Source organism: Hypomesus nipponensis, chromosome 5, assembly GCF_054491055.1.
Source record: "Hypomesus nipponensis isolate SF chromosome 5, ASM5449105v1, whole genome shotgun sequence".
Classification (NCBI taxonomy): Eukaryota; Metazoa; Chordata; class Actinopteri; order Osmeriformes; family Osmeridae; genus Hypomesus; species Hypomesus nipponensis.
In genome coordinates this window covers 4,624,319-4,645,290 of record NC_140365.1, presented here as the reverse complement: position 1 = coordinate 4,645,290, position 20,972 = coordinate 4,624,319, and the positions used below count along the sequence as shown (strand labels likewise).

Sequence of the window (20,972 nt, the reverse complement as noted above, 5' to 3'; positions counted from 1 at the left end):
TAATTAAGCCTGATAGGTGTGTTTGCTTTCATAGCTGATTAAGGTGTTCAAGAGAACCCCTGAGTTTATGCTTCATCAAAATACTTCCGAAATATATTAAGGGCACAGTTTTTTACACCCTTCCCCTCTCCTTAATTAAGTTGGCCCTTATCATTTTAGCTGATGATTAGAGCCGTGCCAAGAAAATATGGACAATACTGGGATTCATGTCATAAACACTCCAGTCAGCAGACCCTCTTTCCTGACCCCCACTGTTTAAGGGTCAACATTTTAAACACATGCTTTGTAATGGATGGATGATTGATAGACTCAACTTGAAATCTTTTGTTCATCGCCAAAATAACCATCGTTGAGAGGATTAAGGAAAAAGACCACAACTAAAATCTTTTTAGATCTCTAATTGGTGGAAGGCCTGTACACTAAAGACCATGCAGTCTTTCTCTAAGATTACATGATAAGTGTGCTATAGTTCAATTGTGTATCAAAGAGAATGATGAATAGGACCAATGTGCAGCGAACTCATTTGGCACATGGATTAATGAGTAGTGTTGGTGAAGTAATCATGACTGCCCTCCTGTGCCAAATGTAGTGTTGGAGACTCGGCAGGAATATTATCCAAGAGCCGCTAGGCCTCAATCCGTGATTCAGAGCAGTAACTGCAAACACCCTCCAATGGTCGACGGGGTGTTTGTTGTGCATGCGCACACACTGAGATAATGCCTGTGTAAGATCTAGACTACTGAGGCTTTACCAAGATCATCAGGGTTCTTCCTATTTTTTCCCTTCCGTGTATTTTCTTTGGGCCCAACGTGGTCCCCTCCTGCCAAGTGCTATGAGGGAGCATGAGTTAAAGTCTGTTCTCAATTATTTACTTTCAATTGTGTTCATGGTGAGAGAGACGTTCCTGGTGGGATTACAAACGTGAATCAAAGCTGTAAACTCTGTAGTTGCATTTACTATTGTTTGGGCTCCGTTACGAGAGAGTGCTTTGCCACATGCTTCAACGTTAGTGTTTATGATTTGAGATTAGTTGATACATAAATTAATATGTTGATGACATTTTTGAGACCATGTGTGCAGTAAAATTTACATATTTTACAGCATCACCTATTGATAACTTTATATTTTGCTTTGCTACATTGAAATATACCGAATGAAAGGCCCAATACAGTAACACTAAAGATTATGGAGATTATTAGCACATGCTAATGACTAAAGTTGATTACTTTACTATAACACAACTGTATATTCTTCATATAAGAAGAAAGACCTTATTTTACCTTTCTAACTTTAAATAATATACATAATATAATATAACTTTAAATAATAAAGTTAAGCATTCATGTGATCCTTGTATTTGTTGGAGGTAACAACCTGAACATTCATATTTTATATATCCAGTATTCATGCATTTGATCCTTGCAAAGAAAAGGATATACAGTATGTTATTATTACAGATGAAGTTCTAGTAGCGTGGAATAGTTTCTGCAGTAATAAAAAAGTATATATGAATTTAAGGACTTCCCTTACAACCTCCATGCATTCATAGACTAAGAAATTGAGTGCCTAAGGCATCTATGAATTTAATAACGGAGAATCACTTGATATATTTGTAAAATACCTTCTGATTTATTCCACCTGGGATAGAAGCTGCATTCCACATCTGTGTAGCTGAGCTAGAGGAATATAATTGGAATCTTACGGTGGGCAGAACCATGAAATCAAGGACAGGGGAAGAGCAAGGGATGGGGAAAGAAACAGAACTAAGGAAATAACTAAATAGTTTAAGTTTGGAAATAATAATAGAGGTGGAGGTATTTTCTGTTACCCAAGGTAGTGAGATCTTCATAAATATATTACAAGGTAGAAAGTAATTTTAAAAATGACTTGCATTTGTACTTCTGTGCATCTAACACTGTTACCAAGAGTTTATGTAGTTGTCTACATGTTTGTAGAGAATGTGTCCCTTCTACCTCCACCGTGGACAGTAAACCTGGAAGTCATTCATCTTTACTGATCCTATGGATGGAGATGGTTTCAGTCCAGCAATGTTCCATCGCAGCCTGTGTGTTCCAGCATGTACTTCTATCATCCGACACAAAATGTATGTGTTTTAGTCCCGAAGGGTGTTTGACTTTCGGGTTGTCAGTCCACGCAATTTCAAAACATCCGTCTTTAGTTCTTTGTACATCATGTTTTTCTACTTCATTCTTAGTTTGAAAAGGACACTAGCCAACTTGATTTTATCTGACCAACAGCCATCCAGACACCACATAGCTCTAGATCAAACCATTTGTTCCCTCTGTAAGTGCATCTAGATATAAGACACCATGCCAAAGGATAGTTTGTATCAATCATACCTCTGGAAGTTTACAAGAGTGCCAGCATGACATCATAGAATCAGAGGAGCTGTATTTCAATAGTACAATGTTCGTAAAGTACTGATATATATACATATTTTTAAATCATCTTTAGTTTTAGTAGTCCCCCAAACCATATATTAAGACACAGGCTCCCTTTGATGAAACAGAAATTGTAAAATCAAGTTGAAAAAGAAAGTATGAAAATACTTTAATTGTGATCACGCATCAAACTCCATTATGGCTAACTAAAGACATTCTACACATTTTTGCTGCGACAAGCAGCTCGATAGCTTGCTCGATCGGTCCACAAATTGCATGTGCGTACGTGGACTATTGTGAAATTCACACTTGTTTATATAAGACAAGGCTCACTAGCTCACCAGATCCATTCTACTGTTGAAGTACAGCAGTCAGATATATCACAAAATTGGTGAAAAGGTTCACATAATTTAATGATATACAGTAAAGAGAGCAAGGAAAAATTGCCATTGTCAAAGCAATAAAACAAGTGTCATGTTCCACATAGTGTTGCCAAATAACTAACCCAATGTGAGACCCCATTGTTTCTGTGTAGAACTGAAGAACGCGAGTTCGCCAAACCAATGTCCACAAGGTTGTCAAGTTCAACTGATGGTGGTGATCCCTGGTGGTCCTCTGGAGTGTTCAACAACAACAGAAGAGGTCATTTATCATTTCTTCTGGAAAAATCCCATAATTGAAGCCTGCTTGGTTCCTTTATTGGCAGTGGGAGTAGATTTCTTCTGGCTTTTCTTTTCCTCTTTCTTGCCAGTTGATAGTGTAGCGGCGGCTGAAGTGGGTTTACTGGCCTGGACTTCATCCTCCGTCTCAGAATAGGATTCACTCTCGAAGGCCTTCTCTGTCACTGGACAACAGACAGACATTCTTTGATCAGACATCTAACCTTTCATGGTTATCCTATCGTGTCTTTGTATAAGAATGAAGAAACAGGATATTTAGACTGTAAAATCCAAACGCGACAGATACTGGATCACTGATATTAAATAAAGTTATAAAACTCGCACCAATACAACCCTCTTCATCCTGAAAGGTATGAGCTTTCAAGACACGCCTCCTTTTCCTCTTCTTAGGGGACTTCTCCTGGATGAATGTAAAAAGACTTGATTATAAAACATAAAAATAGGTAATACAACTTTGACACTACTCCATGCCGTATTTCCTAGGGTTTATTAACCCCAAAACAAGAAGTTATATCATTAGACATCTTACATCAGGGCATGAAACTGGTTCTCTCTTTACTTGGCAGCCCCGAGTCGACGAAGGTTTCCTCACATCTTGTTGCCGTGGAGAATCAGGAATAACTATAACGGGGAAAAGTTAGCTCAACTTGAGGTTGTCATCCAATTGATGACCTAAAATGCATTAAGCTGCATGAATGGTGAACTTTTGTAGAAATGCAGGGGCCAAAGACAAAGCAGGGCCTGTGCAGCTTGTCTTACCCTCATCATCACTACTGTCTGGCTGAGGCTTCTTGATCCTCCTCCTCTTCTTCTTCTGGCTCTCTGTTTTCTCCTCCTCACCATCAGAATGGTTGAGCCTCTTGGTCTTGCTACCAAAAGGAACGATAACAGTGCTGCGTTCAAGTGCGGTCATAGTTGCTTGCATGCACATGCACGGTGTTGTAAGTATAATCAAACGCACCTTCCGTGCTCCTTCTCAAGCACATCCTCCGGTTCCTCCATCTCTGGCTGAGTTTGTTTCACAGGCGGGCTTGTAGGTTTACTCTCTACTAGAGAAGGTTCAGCTACTTCCTCCTGCTTCACCGCGTCCACAGGCTTTTCTGTGGCAAACACAACATGTGTCAAGTTTAGATGGTTCATACCTAAAGGACACATTATTAGATTTGCAGATGTAGGTCTTCTCACTTCCTGCTTGTTTCCCGAAGAAGTTACTCATAGCATTTGTCTTGGAAACTGGTTTGTTTTTTGAGATCTCCATCTAGAAAATTAAATTAAAAATGGGTCATTTATACAAGACTAAAGTTAATGTTACAGTTAGCTGTGTTTGTATAACAAGATCCTTCAGAGAAGAGCGAGTAGTAAACATGGCTACCGCGGGTACGTCACCAGGTGTGTCCTCCTTCTTCTCCGACTTAATTTCCTTTTCGTTTTTCGGGGCATTCTTATTTCCAAACATTCCCATGATTCCTTTAGGCTTGGATGTAGGTTTAGCAGGCAGACTGGTTTGACCATTCATTACAGTTTTGACTTCTTGTTCCATGTCTGTTGTTGGGGTCTGTGTTCTCTCAGGAGTCTCTATGGGGATTGCGCTGGCACAGTGGATAGCACTGTACCTGTGCCATCAGATTGATACATTATATTCTAAAGATCAGTGAGTGAAGCACATCTGTTTTTTTATACTATAATTGTAGTCATTGATAGCTTTGTATTCCTATTCTTTCACTGACCAACATGCATTTAATATAGATGGGTTACCTGCTGCAGTTCTTCATATTCTCCTTCACAGCGTCATAATCAACACTGTACAGGGGACCACTGTCTTTCAGCTCGGCTTTCTGGACGCTGTACACGTGGACACTAACAGTCAGGCTCAACTTCGACTTCACATCTGCGAAACACAGAACACGTTTACATACAGATGTGGCTTGCACATCCCAAGGGATTTTAGAAACATGTTAAATTACATAACAGGTGAACACCATCTATAACACAAAAGATCTGAATGAACTTCAGCAGGTGGACAGAGAGATGATGTACCCTCCAGCTGATCTTCTCGCACAACCGACACCTTATGGCTCTGGAATAAAAGCAGAGGACTTCATTAATCACACCAGTCATGCCTGACCACCCAAGGACTAATTATAAAAAGATGTCAGTTATAAAGGCATGCATTAGGTGAACTGATAAGATGCAAGCTAAACGTCATTAAAGTACATAAGAATAGCTGGGGATAGTGTGCTCAAAGTCACTGGGTATTGTGTCTTGTCCACTTACCGCCTGGCCATTCTCAACAAACTTCCCAGAGACTAGATAAGTAGCATGAAGCTGAGCAGAACTCTCTCTCCTTTTCTGCTCCAAGTAATGAAACAGCATTCTGGAATAAAAAAGATCACGAAGCATCCATTTTGAAACAAGGACAAACTGACGTTTGTTTTAGCAGCGAGTCACTTTAAAGATCTGTCTGAAGCGTGTAATCGAGTTGTCTACGTAGAAACTATTCTTAATGGGTTTAATGTGGACTACATTGCTGGTTAACACTCACTGTTTGGCAAGGTTGACATGGACACCGAGTGTGAGACTAAGCCATTTGTAGGTTACCTGGTTGAAGACACAATAGGTAAAGATGATTCAGCGAATACTTGTTTGATTGGAAAGTTCTGTAAATATAGCTAGACCTTATTTTACATTATTAATCAGATAAGGAACTGTAGCTAGTTAGCTAACAACATTAGTGTTGTGGCTAGTGGCTATCTAGCTAAGCAAGCTAACCCTCATCACCAGCAATATAAGTCGTAAATCAGGAAGAGGTCACTTACTATCTTATTGTGGTCATTGACATATTCATCAATATTATCCAGATACATTTCATCCATTGTGTTACTTGAACAGGGTTGGCTGCCAGGATAGTTGTTGCTTATGTAGCCGTACACAAGTACGAGTTTGTACCAAGATGTGGCGGGAATACTTTCGCCAGCGCTTTATTTACTTCCTGTCAGGTGTGCTTGGACCAGGATGTGTTCACAACCGTTCAAGTGTTTAGAGACTGTTGCGATACAATGGCTGCTCACCACTCATCTTATTTTCAGACCAGATGTGCTCGATATTTATACATCTGGTCTGAATATTGCGGACATCATTACAGATTTAGTGGTCCCCTCTTTCTATATCCAAGTCATAACACTTTCATTTTCCATCAACACCTAAATGTATTATTTTTCTATTGCTTAATGTTCATTCTCAATTTTGCAACAGAAAATATAAATATTTAGTATCCACTCAATGAGAATGAAATAAGACACATTTCAATATGCAAGACAAAATGGTAATTAGCAGTACAATGTTATTTTTTATTTCAGTTTTCAATGTGAGACATCTGGTTGTTTGTCTCAGACTCAATGTGTGTTGCTTGTTCTACTGTTTTCACATGAACCATTTTGTATTTTTTCTTCATATCCCTTAGTAATGTCAAAGCCTCTTCATACTCCTCCTTGTAGACATCCTTTTCTTCTAAAACACTGTCTGTGAAATAAACATAATTTACATATTCAACAAATGAAATATCTGAGCCACCTCTCAACCTCCCAGTAGACGCTGTTAGTATTCATACTTAGGTGGACTTTAGTGATTGTTTTCCTGTCTTTCATTTCTAGGAGCATCTCCTGAAATCTTTCCCCTTTGAGCTTTCTTGGTCTTGGCGGTGGTAGCTTTCCAATCTGTGAATTAAAAGTACAATTAGGCTTTAACTTATTTTGTCAAAATCTGTCAGTGTATGAATATTTAGATTTAATTTAGAGTTTAACAGCAACCTTTTTCTCTTTTTCTGTGAATGGCATTTGAAGGCTGTCAAGTTTAGGTTGGGAATCTCTGTAGACAAGGAGATTCTTGAGTGTGTGTTCTAACATTCTGACCGCAAACTGAATTCCTGTTAAACAAACCACTGCATGAAAACGCTTATAATGGCCTACATCTATATGCATATTACAATGAAGTCAAGTCACAATTATTTCTACAGTATGTTTAAAAACAACCAATCTGTAAAGCAATTTAAAATAAAGCATTTAAGATCAGATTTAATACAAGGACATAAACAACAAGGAAAACATTGCTGCACTTACACAGTCATAGGATAGGGAGAATAAATGGATCTTAAAATAAGATTGCCATACCAACAGGCTCCACCATATCAGGATCTGGTTTTGCATCCCACAATAATTCATAGCCTTTCAATTTCTCTGGAATGCCAATGCAATCTTTTTTCTCAATCTCTTTGAGATCCTCTGTCATGTCCAGTAGAGGTTTGTTTGAATCGGGTAAATTGGTTACCTGATAACAATAGGAAACTGTCACAATCGAACCCGCACACCAGTGATAAACCTTGAGGTCATTTGTAATAGAAAAAAAACATGAAACATATAATCGTTACCTGGGTAACAAAGAACGAGTCTCTATCTCGGAATGGATCATTAGCTGATTCCACTTCAGCATCCATAACATCAGAGCATCTAGTAACTGACCCCTCTTTATTATCGTCTAACTTGGTTTGTGGGCCAGAGCTTGGTGTGGACTTTCTCTCCAGTGAGCCAGGACTCAAACAGAGTTCCTCATGTTCCCGTCCCATTTCTAGTACAGGGTAATCAAATAGAGTAGGAGTTGTCATCAGTATAGACGCCTTTGGTACCTTCCGGATTTTTGTTTTGACCTGTCCAGGGAAGTGAAACATCTAAATTATTGAAGCCCTTAAAAGGTCAAACCCTGAGCATTAACACTAAGTTAGAAACACTACATTCAAACCTTTCGTTTAGAGTCAGCTGATATCATCAAAGGAGGTTTCACAACTTCAGGTGTCTTCTTCCTGACTATTCTGATACCCAGCCTCTCCTGGAGGAAGTAAGTCAGCACAGGAGGGTCACCTGCACGTCCACAAATCACATATCAGTGACATTCCTGTTTCACATAATCAACAAACTACATTGTCCACTGTCTATCAGATGCATACCACTTCTCTCCATGGTGAGTGGATTGGAGTGAATCACAAGCTCGTTCAGCATAGGAAACAGAGCGACAGCCAACAGCCCTTCTTCCTCAAATATCTGAAGATGATTATTCAACAGAGGTCCAAAAATCTAACTTTACCGATGCACAACATCATATTTCACAACCATGTAACATATTGAATAGGAACAGTACAAACCCTATTGTTGGCTAGGTTGAGGAAGCGAAGCTCTGGCAGTGGCAAGGTGAATGCTCCAGACGATTCCTGTCTTTTCACAGTGTCAAGGGAAATGTGACTCTGGGAATTGTGCGGTACTCTGGACTCCTAAAGAGAACATGCAGAGAATTTACAAGCCCCTAGCATGTGAGTTTGACTCTGAGCACAAAGTGGTTAGCGATCACTTACCCCTGAGTCATTCTTCATTTCCTTACAACTTTGTTTTGAATCATCTGAGTTGATGAGATATCAGATATATAGGTAAAACAAGTGAGGAAAACAATTGAACTTGTGTATATATATATAATGTTTGATTTTGTGTATACCAACCATGCATCCAGTTAGGAGCTTCTTTGATTACTCCAGCGGAGTCAAGGTAATTCGCAAGGTCTTCACTAGGCTGCTTGTTTTCAGTTGGCCAGTGCTGCAGACGCCCTGTCTGTTGCATGTATGGTATGTCGGAGATAAAGTTTCCTTGCAGGTTTAAATACTGCAGTCTTAAATTGTCAAAAAAGAATTGTAAAACATTATAAACATGTGATTCATTTCACTAATAAACATACATTTACAGACATGAATTATATAAACCTTCAATCTGTAACCGACCTTTTCAAGTTGGCAACGCTGCTGAAGACTCCAGAGGAGAGTTTATTGTCATCTAGCGACAGCAGCTCAAGAGCTCTGAACCGTGTACCAGCATCCTCCACAGACCTGTGGAATAGTGGTTAATACTTTTATGGTTAATATATCCCTCTCAACATCCAAACACAGTCAGAGATAGTGTAGTACTGGCAACTTTGTGCAGCCGGTGTGAGATATTTACATGTATTTATTTAGCAGACGCTCTTATCCAGAGTGACTTACAGTAAGTACAGGGACATTCCCCCCAAGGCAAGTAGGGTGAAGTGCCTTGCCCAAGGACACAACTTCATTTTTGCACGGCCAGAAAACGAACCGGCAACCTTCTGATCAATAACCCGATTCCCTAACCACTCAGCCATCTGACCCTCGATATCTATTCTTCAATAGCCTACCGCCCCCCAGTGGTATATGGGGTATCCTGCCACCAGACTAACCACAGCAAATGCATGGGTGTTTGTGTCAGAAAACTTTTAACAAAATAAATAATTTTCCTTATGTTTTTGGTCAATATGAATTAACTCACTGCTGTGAGGGTCCTTTGTGTGGGGCTGCCAGGTTAGGAGGAAGAGCCTGGAGTTGATTGTGAGTTAGATGAAGCGCTTTCAGACAGGGGAGTAAACCAATGGACATGATGTCATCAACCGACAGGTTGTTGTAGGACAAATCCAGAACCTTGTTAAAAAAAAAAAGAACCTTCAGTCAAACATCGCCTTCAGTCTCAATGTTGCAGAGTATCGAGATTTCATAAGTATGGGATGTAAAGTGTATAACATGAAGACCAATAAATAATCCAGTATTGATAGGTCATGGTGATTCATTATACCTCCAAGTGAGGGAAGCCCTCAGGATTGAATGTTATGTTGCAGAGACTATTCAAGGACAGCTCAAGCTCCCTTAAGGAGGGGAATTTGCTGAATGGCTCTAGAACAAGTAATAAAAAGAGTTTTAGATCACATTCATAAAATGGCTTTGACACTCGAGAATTGTTCATTTGACTCTACCACTGTTATGGTATGTCCTGGTAAAGCAATGTTCAAGTTATTATTGTATACATGCAAATATGTTCCAGACTAGAAAAAGGATATAAAGAGGGGCCTAAACAAGAAGTATATGCCATGATGTAACATTAAACCTATTGGAAGAGAGTTGTCAGATGCATTGACATATGCAACATTGTCAAAATCCACTAAATCTTCAGTCTTGACCTGTTGAAGACAAGAAAACATTCATGTTTAATATAATACTTTCTCCATGTGTTCTTTTCTGATGAATCACATTTTTGATGGTATTCTTACAGAGTTCAGCCTCTGTTCACTGATGTCTACTGAGCACAGGTCAGATGGTTGGTCCACGCAATGCAACTTCATCTAGAAGGACAAGTTAAGAAAATCCTATGTTTGGTCTACTAGAGTATTTTTATTGACAGTTTCTGCAATCTACTTAACAGTATGTAACCCTGTAAAATCCATCCTTTTAGTCTTGATGTAAAAAATGTAGGCTGCAAAACAAAGTGACCTTGCATACCAGTAAATTGCCATCCAGTGTATTGCCAGGGATATTTTTAACTTGTTTGCCCTCAGACACACCAGAGTTTGAGAACTTGTGTCCCTCCGTTTTCATCTGACCTCTCCTGTATTTGTGTTCCACTGAATTTCTGTGCGCCACAAGCCAATGGCCAACTCCTGTAGAACAAATTAACAGCATGAAGTTTACAGCTTGTCTTTCAGACAAGGCAGCCTTTTCTTGTATGCTGAAAATGCATTTTCACTAGCCTGACGTAGGCCAACTAATCTAGTAGTATGTATAGCTAGCTTACTCTGCAGCTACTGTAGGCTATAGTAAAGTTACTATACTGTACAGTACCTTCTCTTCTCTGATGAAAGAATGATCGGATGGGAAAACAATTTGAATGATAGCTGTCCCCATTATCTAATTTGTAGTGTTCGGATGAAGCCATCGTTATTAATTTTAAGTTGCTTCTCTAGATGAATAACCACGCCGATGATTGCGTTAGAGAAAGGTTTCTAATGTTGCGTAAACCGATAAGTTGATAAACAAATGTTTCCATTATGTCAGCTTGATGAAACGGCCACTGTATCGGCGAGAGTTACTGTATCCTAGCAACAGACAGGTAGCCAGTAACTTCCCGTCCAGCTGTTGGCGGTATAGAATCATTTGGTCCCTTTTGCAGCCGCACTCACCCCACCACTTCGCATTATTCAATAGAAGAGAAGAGATGCCTATCATAACATCAGGCGTCTCTAATTTTGTGAGAAGGAAAAATAAAATGGGCAAATCCTTTGTAGCAATGTCAAATAATAATTAGACAACCGTATATTACGGGATGACGTGTAAAGCCTGCTTCTGTAAGTATTAATAGATTAATTAACTAGCTCTCGACTTGTTCAAAGATCACCATTTCATTTGATCTTGTTATCCAGCTAGAATATTAGCTAGCTAGCTACAGTAATGAACGTCGAGGTAAATTATGTTATGTTCACGTTGAAATGAGTTTCGGTCGACTGATCAGATATACATTTAAATTGTAGTCAACAGTATTTTACACAAAAATGGTAGTCTAGCTTATAGTCAAGTAGTCTAGCTACATCGGAAAATGTTATGGCACTAATACCAAAAATCTCAAAAGGTTATTTTAATAACTTTTATAGCCATATCACAAAAGCTTGTCTTTAATGTCGGTTTACTAGCTACAATAAATGTGTAGTCTATGCCAATTTACACATTCAAGTTATGATTTTGGACATATGCTTGTTTTGTAATGTGCAACTGCAACGTTGTTCGACTGCTTGGAGATCCACTGTAAAATTAGTGTGATCGTGTAAGGTTGCGTGTGTGAAATCTCTCGTTATAGAAATTCAAATCAACCATGGGCAACACACCATCACGGAAAGGCTATGAAAAGCAACCAGAGAAAACCACGCTGTTCAAGAAGGAGCCGAGTGGAATAACTTACAGAATCCCAGCTCTCCTCTACTTGAAAGACACACAAACATATCTCGCCTTTGCAGAGAAGCGGAGCTCTCCATCAGACAGCGATGCTAAAATTCTTGTTATGAGGAGAGGGTCACTTCAAAATGGATCCATTCAGGTGATTATCAGAAACGTGCACCCTGATGCCATTATGCCATAATGTCCAAGATTATATCCATCCATGCTTTGCTTGTATTTAGAATTAAATTCCAGTGAATGAGTCTATATATTGCCTGTTAACACTTACTTGACGTTTAAACCCAGTGGTCCCCATCTCAAGAGGTGACGTCAGCATTTTTACCCGAACATCGCACCATGAACCCCTGTCCTGTCTTCGAGAAGAATACCAAGACTCTGTTCCTGTTCTTCATCTGTATCCTGAGCAATACCCCAGAGCACCGTCAGATAATCACAGGCAGGAACAAGGCCCGTCTGTGCTACGTCACCAGCAGTGATAATGGCCAGACCTGGAGCCAGGCGAAGGACTTGACAGAGAGTGTGATTGGCAAAAACGTCCGAAGATGGGCTACGTTCGCTGTCGGTCCAGGACACGGCATTCAGCTGGAGAGCGGCAGGTTGATCATTCCGGCCTATGCCTACTACGTCCCATTCAAATGCTTCTCCTTCCCTATACCGTTCACGGTGCAGCCCCACGCTCTCTCCATACACAGCGATGACTTTGGCCAGACATGGAGGATGGGAAAGATGCTCCAGCGGAAGTCGTGTGAGTGTGAAATGGCAGAGATTATAGACCACGAGGGCAGGAGTCACCTCTACTGCAACGCCCGGAACACACACGGTCACAGAGTGGAGGCCCTGAGCGAGAGCAGCGGTGCTTACTTTGACAAGCCCCGATTGGCTCCCAAGCTGGTGGAACCACGCCACGGTTGCCAGGGAAGCGTAATTGGCTTCCCTGCTCCGGAATTTGTACCCAACGACGAAGCGGACAGCATAGGAGGCACCACATCACCTCTGTCCCCGGACACTCAAACGTGGCTGCTCTTTTCCCACCCTACCCACAAGACGAGCAGGAGGGACATGGGGGTGTACTTGAACCGCTCCCCACTGCACTCATCCGGGTGGGACCAGCCCTGGGTCATCCACAGCGGGCCCAGTGGCTACTCTGACCTGGCGCACAGTGAAGACGTTGAGCACTTCGCCTGCCTGATGGAATGTGGGAAGGAGAGCGAACTTGAACAGATCGCCTTTGTGTCTTTTAACCTAAGTGATGTCATGCAGACCGTTGACAAGAAAGAAAAGAAAGAACTGTAAGTTGTTGGTTTTATTCCAGTAGTGGTGAACACCTGTTTCATGCTCAGCTCATTCTTGTCTCTGACCTGAAATCAGTCTAGCTGGGAGTTATGAACCCACAATATGATCTGAATCCCTCTATTCGTACTGTGTGTGTATCCTAAAGCAGATAAAGCATGATTGTTTTATAAATATATAGTAGTTTTCTACCACATCACTGATTCTATAACTCCTGTGACAGAGCTATGTAACATAATCAAAGCGGAAGCAAAGTACATGTGATTACAGAATGACAATGGACTACACTGCATGAGGTCCTTGAAGGACAACCTACATGTGATTACAGAATGACAATGGACTACAATGCATGAGGTCCTTGAAGGACAACCTACATGTGATTTGTTTATTGTTTTTTTAAGTTGTGCAAATGTATATCTCTCAATGCCATGTTAGAAATGTAAGAACCTACTTTTGTGTGGATCGGAGAGTAATTGCAAGTGCATTCCAGCCAGCCAGTCACAGTGCAAGTTGGATCTATTACCTCATAGCTAAATCAGCTCTCCCTAGATGTGTCAGCGTGGAAGGTCTAGGTGATCAATTATGAGATGGGATTCACGGCTTAATTTCTCATGCTCATCAAATGGGCAGTGAAAAGAAATTTAGCCAATTGTACCCCTCATGCTATGACTATAAATATCTCTATGAGACTGCTCCCCTTATGGTTGTTTTCATTTTTCCATTGAAATGAATACATTCTCTCATAATGCATGGGTTTCTTAGTCGCCTGATGGCTGTGCAACACTGACATTCCATTTCAGACACTTGGCACTTAAGTGAGCACTGTTTACAATGCATCACTGTGAATGCTTTGACTTCATTTTGACAATATTTGACAAACATTTTGTTGCATCCACTGGAATCAGAAATACACGTTCTGTATCAGGGGTAGTTAACCCTTTTGTATAACAGTGCTCATCTGAGTGAATGGCTGTAGAATATTTGATTACATGCTTCTTATAAAAAATGTGCCATATTCAAACAGTGTTCCATCCCAATACCTCGCCACCTTATAAATACATTCAGTTGTGTCAACTACCTCCACATTCCCATTGTTGCCTGGCGTCTTGGAAATCCAACAAGCTGAAAAGCATCATCTTACTTTGACAACCCCTGTCATGTGCCTGTATAGTAAAAACTCTTGTTACTCGTTACCTTCTATAAAAGGCATGCACAACCATGTATTTTTGAGAAAGCAAATAAAAAGAATTATTCAATGCTATGTTTTCATTTTTTTTTACAAAACTATTTTGTGGCAACAAGGTTACATGGTGTGCAGTATGTTACGGAATTGTATTAAATATGTTTTTTTTTTTTTTTTAGTCACTCCAAAACCTAGACCTCCCTCTATGAGACTAGTAAAAGTAAAAATGTCAATGAAATATAAAAATATTTTGTGTACTGCAGTATGATCAAGGGTTTAACGGTTGTTTCATTTATAAAACGAAATGTCTCAAACACAGACTGCTAGAATTTAGATGTCTCAACAAAAGAAAATGTTCCATGATTCCACAAAATGATCCGAGTTGTCAAAAAACGTCCAATTGTCAAGATCATGTGGCGGCTGTACTGTTGACCCAGTCCCACACATGCATGGAGCCATCGGCACCAGCTGAGAGGACAGTCTGAGGCCGGCTGGGATGCCATATGTGAGAGGTGACCAGAGGAGGGCTGGTGCTAGGATGACACACACTTGACATCACATGACCCTGGTGCACAAAAAGAGGCTTTGATTCCCTGCACTTGGGTCTCCAAGTGGAGGTGTCGTAGATCTCTACCAGTCCGTTAAAACCTGCAACAGTGATATTATAAATACTGTTAAGAAAGTCTATATCTGATATCAAAAGTTTTCTTTCATGGAAACGGATGTTTTACTTACCTGAAACAGAAAGACAGTTGTCCAAAGCTGGTGCCCATGACACGTTCATAAAATCGTGAGTGGGAATGTTCCTCTGGATATCGAGTTGAGCCTGACCAACACAGCTCCTAAGGTCTCGTAGGTCGGACAGCACGACCAGGCCGGACGAGGACAGCCTTGCTACCCTATGGCTGCCCTGCTCTGGCGGGGACAGGCCTGAGGAGGAGGCAGCAGCCATGCACCAGAGCTCCGACTCTCTCCCCTCTGCTGGCGTAGGCGTAGGGACTGTGGATGTCCTTGTGTCCCCCACAAATAGGTCCCCCCCACAGGTACAAGCCAGAAATACGCTGCCAGTCACAAACTGCAGGGAGCTTAATACATCCGGGATGTCTTTTCCTACGGGGGAAAGAGGAGGGATAGGATGTTACGTGTATTAGTACATTTACATTTAGTCAATTAGCAGACGCTCTTATCCAGAGCGACTTACAGTAAGTACAGGGACATTCCCCCGAGGCAAGTAGGATGAAGTGCCTTGCCCAAGGACACAACGTCATTTTGCAGGGCCAGGGAATCAAACCGGCAACCTACTGATTAATAGCCCAATTCCCTAACTGCTCAGCCATCTGACTCCCTAGTACATCATTGAGTAGACAGCCTCCTCCCAGGAATGCGTGTTCTCTCACCCACAGAGTAGAGAGAGCTTCCAGACGTCAGATCGGTCAGCTGGAGGTCGCACATCTGAGATCCATGAAGAACATGGAGGTCTCCGGTTACCCCGGGGGCGATCTTGCTGCCGCTCTGTGACACGCGTGTGGGCTGGATGCATCCAGAGTTCTTTATGACATCTATCATTTGAAGACAAATTACAGGGCGGCACCGAGTTGTGAATCAAACAACTGCTTCTATTGTTTACAGTAGTAAAGGTCTTAATTTTTTAGATGATGCAACAGGAAACGGGGGGGGGGGGGGGGGGGGGGGCTACTCACCAGAGTCATTGCCCCCTACGTCCCACACTTGCAGTTTGTTGCTCAGCCCATCATTGGTTACCACACACCTTGGAAGGAGAGATCAAACATTTTGTCACCCTTTTGTAATCCTTTTATAATTTAATTATAAAATGGCAACGGTTGATCAGTTGACTATTTCAGCCATTCTGGCACTGGCTGGATTGAAGCACTAATATGCATTCTCTAAATTCCTCTGGTAATGAATAATAAGTATTTTTCTTTCTGCATGGACACCTGTACCTTGTTCCTTGAATGTGTTTAAGGCAATGAACCGGTTCATTTGTGAAACCTCCATGGACCACTTTAAAATCTCGCTCTGCACAAAGACCCTGCAGACACAGAAAAAGCTATTGTCAGTGGCATTCCAAAGTATCATATTTCAATGCATTTATAACATTTTTTAACTCAATTAATCTCTTGGTCTATCAATATTCATACTTGATTGTCATCAGCAAACAGTTTAAGAGGAAGAAGCAGCTCCAAAATTTCATTCTTGGTTGAACTGTATCCAGCGACACATATAGCTGTAGAGACAAAGTTTAATGAAAAAACTTCCGGTGAAAGGATGGAACTTCCGATGAAAAGAATAAAGGTTTAATTTTGCAAAAACTATTTAAACAGACTTTTTCCTGCGGTCCATTCAATAACTCTAGTTGGATGTTCAAGCTGATACACATGAAGGTCCTTGTAGCTGAAAAGGAGTATGAAATGCATGCCTTAGAAAGTTGGAGAAACAGAATTGAAATTGTTTTACAGATCGTTCAGCGACTATTTAAAATGTTCAATGAGCAACAACTTGACTTCTGGTTTGTTGAATACCTCAGTGTTTTAGCTTCTGTCAACTCATGCAGACAATACATATATAACATAAGCCCTGTGCAATAACTCCTTGAAGATGTAAGATCAAAAATTAAAAAAACAATTCTTACGTTTTCAGAGACTCGATAAACCAGTCGTCAATCGTCTCATCAAAGGCTGCAACATCTAATTCATTCATTGTAGACCGCTAAGCGTGGCTTCTGCTGAACTTCGCCAGTCCACAGTGATGGCAAATTGTTGTTTACGAATTGGGAACGTCATCGAAGTTGTACTATCGCCATCTAGCGCATTGGAGTTAACTTCATGCAATGCAAGTTGACAGACAACTATGTACATGATGTACCACCTCCAAAATGTATTTTGTATTGATTGTAATTTTTTATATATATAAAGGATTAAGTGTTTGGCCTTCCATTATAACATTTATTGTTTAAAATTCCATTCACAGCACAATTTAGTAATTATCAATGTTATAATTTGTTCAACAGTTTTGACAGTATGTGAGATGTAACTCAAGCAACTTGTCCTCCCCCCATGGGCGTAGCCCCAGGTAGACCTGGGTAGGCACACGCCTACCTTACATGTTCTAAGGCCTAACCAAGAACGAAAATATCTCCAAAAAATGATGCACCGGGTGCACATCGCAAAGTAAATAGGTAAAAAAACTGAAAAGATGCCTATCCATATTTTTCTAGGCCTACTCAAAAATATGTTTCTGGCTACACCCTTGCCTCCCCCTGTCCCCAAATCACTTGATGAGAACAGCTGCAGTGAGCCCGGTGATATAACTGGGAAGACAGAGAGCCTCATGTAAACAGATTTGTGGGATTTTACTCCATTGTGGTAGTGTCACGCTGTGCTGACTGAATAGCACAAGCACAAAGATAGAGTGATAACCAGACCACAATGCAGGGCACAATGCAATGGCCCATGTTTACAGATAGCATCCCAGCTTTTAACCTCTATTGCACCAGTCCAATCACAAGTCATCTTCTGACTCCATAAAACACTGATGTCTAATATTTGTGTTCAGTGTTTTTTGATGGCTGTATGTCTGCTTAGGTCTATTACAGCATTTTGCCAATTGAAGGGATTTTATAAATGACAGATATGATCATATTTGTGATCCTGCTGTTGATTAGATTAACCTGAGACAAAAATGTAAGGATTTGAATATCAAACTATTTATTTCACCTTTTGGTTTGGATATGCTAATGTTAACTATTCATTGCACGAGGTGCAGATGAGTGTCTGGTGAAGAGCGTAATCTGTGCTTCAACAATGGAATCAATGGCTGCATGACGTAGTTTCAATATGCCAGACATTGCCTCCCAGACATGAAGAGAATGGTGAGATGACATAAACATGAACATGAGCGAAAGTACTTCATTCACAAAAGCTCCATTCCACAACAACTATTTGGGTCAGTCACTTGACCGGCTTTGTGTGGTAGCTTTACAATAGTGGGCAAAGCATACTTGCAATAACTTAACTCTCTGTCTCTGAGCCAGGGGCGTCGTTAGACCCTTTTTACTGGGGCACGTGCCCCAGTATAAATCTGCTGTGCCTCAGTAAAATCTAAAGTTTGAGTTTTAACAATTTACTTTATTAGTCAGTGCATTCATTTAGATTGACAATCTCAGAAAAAATTTACGCAGTATCCCAATCAACGCTTGTAAAATCAAAGCAGTTTAACCAAAAACACAAAACGATGCCCGCAGTATTCCATGTCAGTGCGCTCTGAGCTTGCCAAACAGCCACTGTGGCACACATTCAGAAGTTCAGGTGTCGGACTCGACACACAAGTCAGAATTGAGGTAGGCTGAGAAAATAGTACAAAGGCAGGTTCTAGATGATAGGCCTACTGATTATCATATTTTGACTAAAACATGAAAACAATATTACGTATGAAGCTCAAAAAAACAGCAGGCTATTTGCGCCCAAATAAATGTCAAAGAAATGTGCGTGCTCTCATTAACTATTGATGTCCCTGCCAAAGCTGATATCAAACTTTCATTCCTGAACTGTTGTATAGTGGGTTAAGCAAGCAGAGTTTCTATAGCCTATAGTGCGTTGTGAGCAGCAAGCTTAAAGAAAAAAAAGGGATATGAATAGGGGCCTGTGCCCCAGTAGAGTTTTATGTCTAACAACGCCTCTGCTCTGAGCTCTCTGTTATATACTATAATTGGCTGAAAGTAAGCCCAGGTGGGAACAGTAGGTTAGCTCAAACAACAAAGTGCACCACTAGTGTTGTTCCACTTGTATCACTGTAAAAAAAAAAAAAAAGTGCATCATGTTTGTGTCTTCTGGATCAGTTGACAGTCTCTCTCATCACTACCAACACAGTCAATCAACATACGTGGAATTATTCATTAGACAATTTATTTATTCTCTGTATAAGAGTTTATTAATAATTGAAACAAACAACACCATAAATGACATATAAATAGCAAACACTAACATCGGTAAGTGTATTATTATTATTAATGTATCTTCTACAATTCATTTCCAAAGCTTAAAAAATTAATATAAAAACAACTCAAGGTACTGTGTTGTTAGAATCTATGCACTTTTGATTATTTGATTGATGCCCTCAGCTCTTGAAATACTTCATTATTAATCCAAATAACATTTATGTCCGATGGAAATTAACATTTGATAATTTACCTGAACCATGTATTGTAACTAAAGTGGTCTTTTTAACTTGTCCACCACATACAGATACTGACATTCAGAATGCAGGAAATTGTTTTGAACTTTGTCATGTGTAGCCAGAATAAAAGGCTTGTTTGACCACATTATCTTCAAAAGATTCAAGAATAAATAGGTCCTTTCTCAAGGTCACCTCATGGTCTTCAATTACTGTTGAACTTAGCCAGAGCCACATACCCCTACCCATTCAACCTAACCCAGCAAAGCATCGATCCTCAGTCAGTGAAGTTCTTCCGGTCGTGTTATCTTGTCTGTAACTGCTAAAACCGCATTGCACAGCACCTGCAAATGATGAACAGAACACAATGAGGTGTTGTCTGGCAGGTTGTACAACTTGTATTTATCATAGTGAGAGCATAGAGTTTCAATATCATTTGACATTAACCATCCAGAGTTCTGTACAGACCCTCATTCCAATCGATGAGTAACTTAGTTACATATATATATACATCTCATCATGTATGTACCTCATATCATGTATGTACCTGTATCTGCGTGGACAACCATGGTGGCCAACAATATACTCTTGGGCATAGCAGAACCGTCTGCAAAGTCCTCTGTTTCCACACGTCCAGTACTGCATCTCCACATCCTCAGCTGGAACAAATGATAAGAAATGGTCACAGTACGGAGAAAAAGAAACAATTTCATCCACCCTATTGTCTGTTTATGGTTATGGACAATTAGACGATTAGAATTCCCATGACAGATGTCATGACAGAAACACGTTTGATTACACTGTAGTGTCATTTTCAATGACACATTCAGACCTGCACCGTCACATCCAGTTACAAGTGAAGGTATCTACTGCTTACCCTCAACAGAAGACAGCGTGAGGAACAGCACAAGGAAAACCAAGCCCAATCCCTTCATGTTTTGGAGTTACAAACTTCTCAGACAGTGCTGTTGCCAGGGCCGGTGTTGCATTTATACAGTGTTTCACCCAAGTGGGAGGAGTCAGACGGGCACTGTTTGAACCACAGTACAGGACTGTCATTCCATGACAGATGTATCTTTGGGGATGAAAGTGGAGTGAAGCAGATCTCCTTTTGTGACACAACTGCAGCATGTGAAGTGTTAATGAGGATCTAACTAAATTTTGTTTGACCAAGAGTTTGAGCAAAACTGTTATTTGTTGTTGAACCTGATTGTGGCCAGCACAAAAGTAGGGTAGACAAAGGAACATTTGGGTAGCCTTTTTATTCTACTTTTTCAAACAGTTTAAAAGTACTTACATAAACCTCTCTGACTGGACACCTCCAGGATAACCTATGTGAGTCCGAAGAAAAATGAAAAAAACCCTCACCACTCACGACTCCCCAGAATAAGGCCGCCTCACAGTAT

General features: G+C 40.5%; 5 protein-coding genes across 6 annotated transcripts; 1 reads left to right on the top strand and 4 right to left on the bottom strand.

Moving 5' to 3' along the window:
* Positions 1-2,546: 2,546 nt before the first annotated feature.
* Positions 2,547-6,066, bottom strand: pold3 (polymerase (DNA-directed), delta 3, accessory subunit). Its single transcript, XM_084698931.1, has 12 exons — positions 5,899-6,066; positions 5,625-5,680; positions 5,357-5,456; positions 5,120-5,159; positions 4,838-4,970; positions 4,455-4,695; positions 4,268-4,340; positions 4,044-4,182; positions 3,842-3,951; positions 3,612-3,703; positions 3,407-3,482; positions 2,547-3,246 (listed from the first exon to the last, which is right to left on the bottom strand). The coding sequence occupies exons 1-12, from the start codon at positions 5,953-5,955 to the stop codon at positions 3,053-3,055; spliced, it is 1,311 nt and encodes a 436-aa protein (XP_084555057.1). The 5' UTR covers positions 5,956-6,066; the 3' UTR covers positions 2,547-3,052.
* Positions 6,067-6,408: 342 nt separating this feature from the next.
* On the bottom strand, positions 6,409-11,053 carry xrra1 (X-ray radiation resistance associated 1). Of its 2 annotated transcripts, XM_084698232.1 has the most exons (17): positions 10,797-11,053; positions 10,458-10,615; positions 10,229-10,300; positions 10,066-10,138; positions 9,757-9,854; positions 9,457-9,605; positions 8,898-9,002; positions 8,622-8,788; positions 8,481-8,524; positions 8,274-8,399; positions 8,079-8,172; positions 7,874-7,992; positions 7,506-7,781; positions 7,249-7,405; positions 6,889-7,004; positions 6,690-6,795; positions 6,409-6,601 (listed from the first exon to the last, which is right to left on the bottom strand). In XM_084698232.1, exons 1-17 carry the CDS (start codon positions 10,888-10,890, stop codon positions 6,435-6,437), a joined length of 2,121 nt encoding a protein of 706 aa, XP_084554358.1. In that variant the 5' UTR covers positions 10,891-11,053; the 3' UTR covers positions 6,409-6,434. The 2 variants fall into 2 exon arrangements, 1 of the variants encoding a protein (XP_084554358.1); XR_014755172.1 differs by lacking the exon at positions 6,409-6,601 and having other exon boundaries at positions 6,771-6,795; positions 7,198-7,405.
* Positions 11,054-11,141: 88 nt separating this feature from the next.
* LOC146287974 (sialidase-3-like) lies at positions 11,142-14,449 on the top strand. Its single transcript, XM_084698233.1, has 3 exons — positions 11,142-11,299; positions 11,806-12,042; positions 12,189-14,449. The coding sequence occupies exons 2-3, from the start codon at positions 11,821-11,823 to the stop codon at positions 13,194-13,196; spliced, it is 1,230 nt and encodes a 409-aa protein (XP_084554359.1). The 5' UTR covers positions 11,142-11,299; positions 11,806-11,820; the 3' UTR covers positions 13,197-14,449.
* wdr73 (WD repeat domain 73) lies at positions 13,192-17,150 on the bottom strand. Its single transcript, XM_084698234.1, has 8 exons — positions 17,027-17,150; positions 16,721-16,788; positions 16,536-16,621; positions 16,338-16,426; positions 16,077-16,144; positions 15,774-15,935; positions 15,112-15,486; positions 13,192-15,024 (listed from the first exon to the last, which is right to left on the bottom strand). Exons 1-8 carry the CDS (start codon positions 17,092-17,094, stop codon positions 14,786-14,788), a joined length of 1,155 nt encoding a protein of 384 aa, XP_084554360.1. The 5' UTR covers positions 17,095-17,150; the 3' UTR covers positions 13,192-14,785.
* Positions 17,151-19,351: 2,201 nt separating this feature from the next.
* defbl2 (defensin, beta-like 2) lies at positions 19,352-20,635 on the bottom strand. The gene is made up of 3 exons (XM_084698337.1): positions 20,444-20,635; positions 20,114-20,225; positions 19,352-19,910 (listed from the first exon to the last, which is right to left on the bottom strand). Exons 1-3 carry the CDS (start codon positions 20,499-20,501, stop codon positions 19,889-19,891), a joined length of 192 nt encoding a protein of 63 aa, XP_084554463.1. The 5' UTR covers positions 20,502-20,635; the 3' UTR covers positions 19,352-19,888.
* Positions 20,636-20,972: the final 337 nt, after the last annotated feature.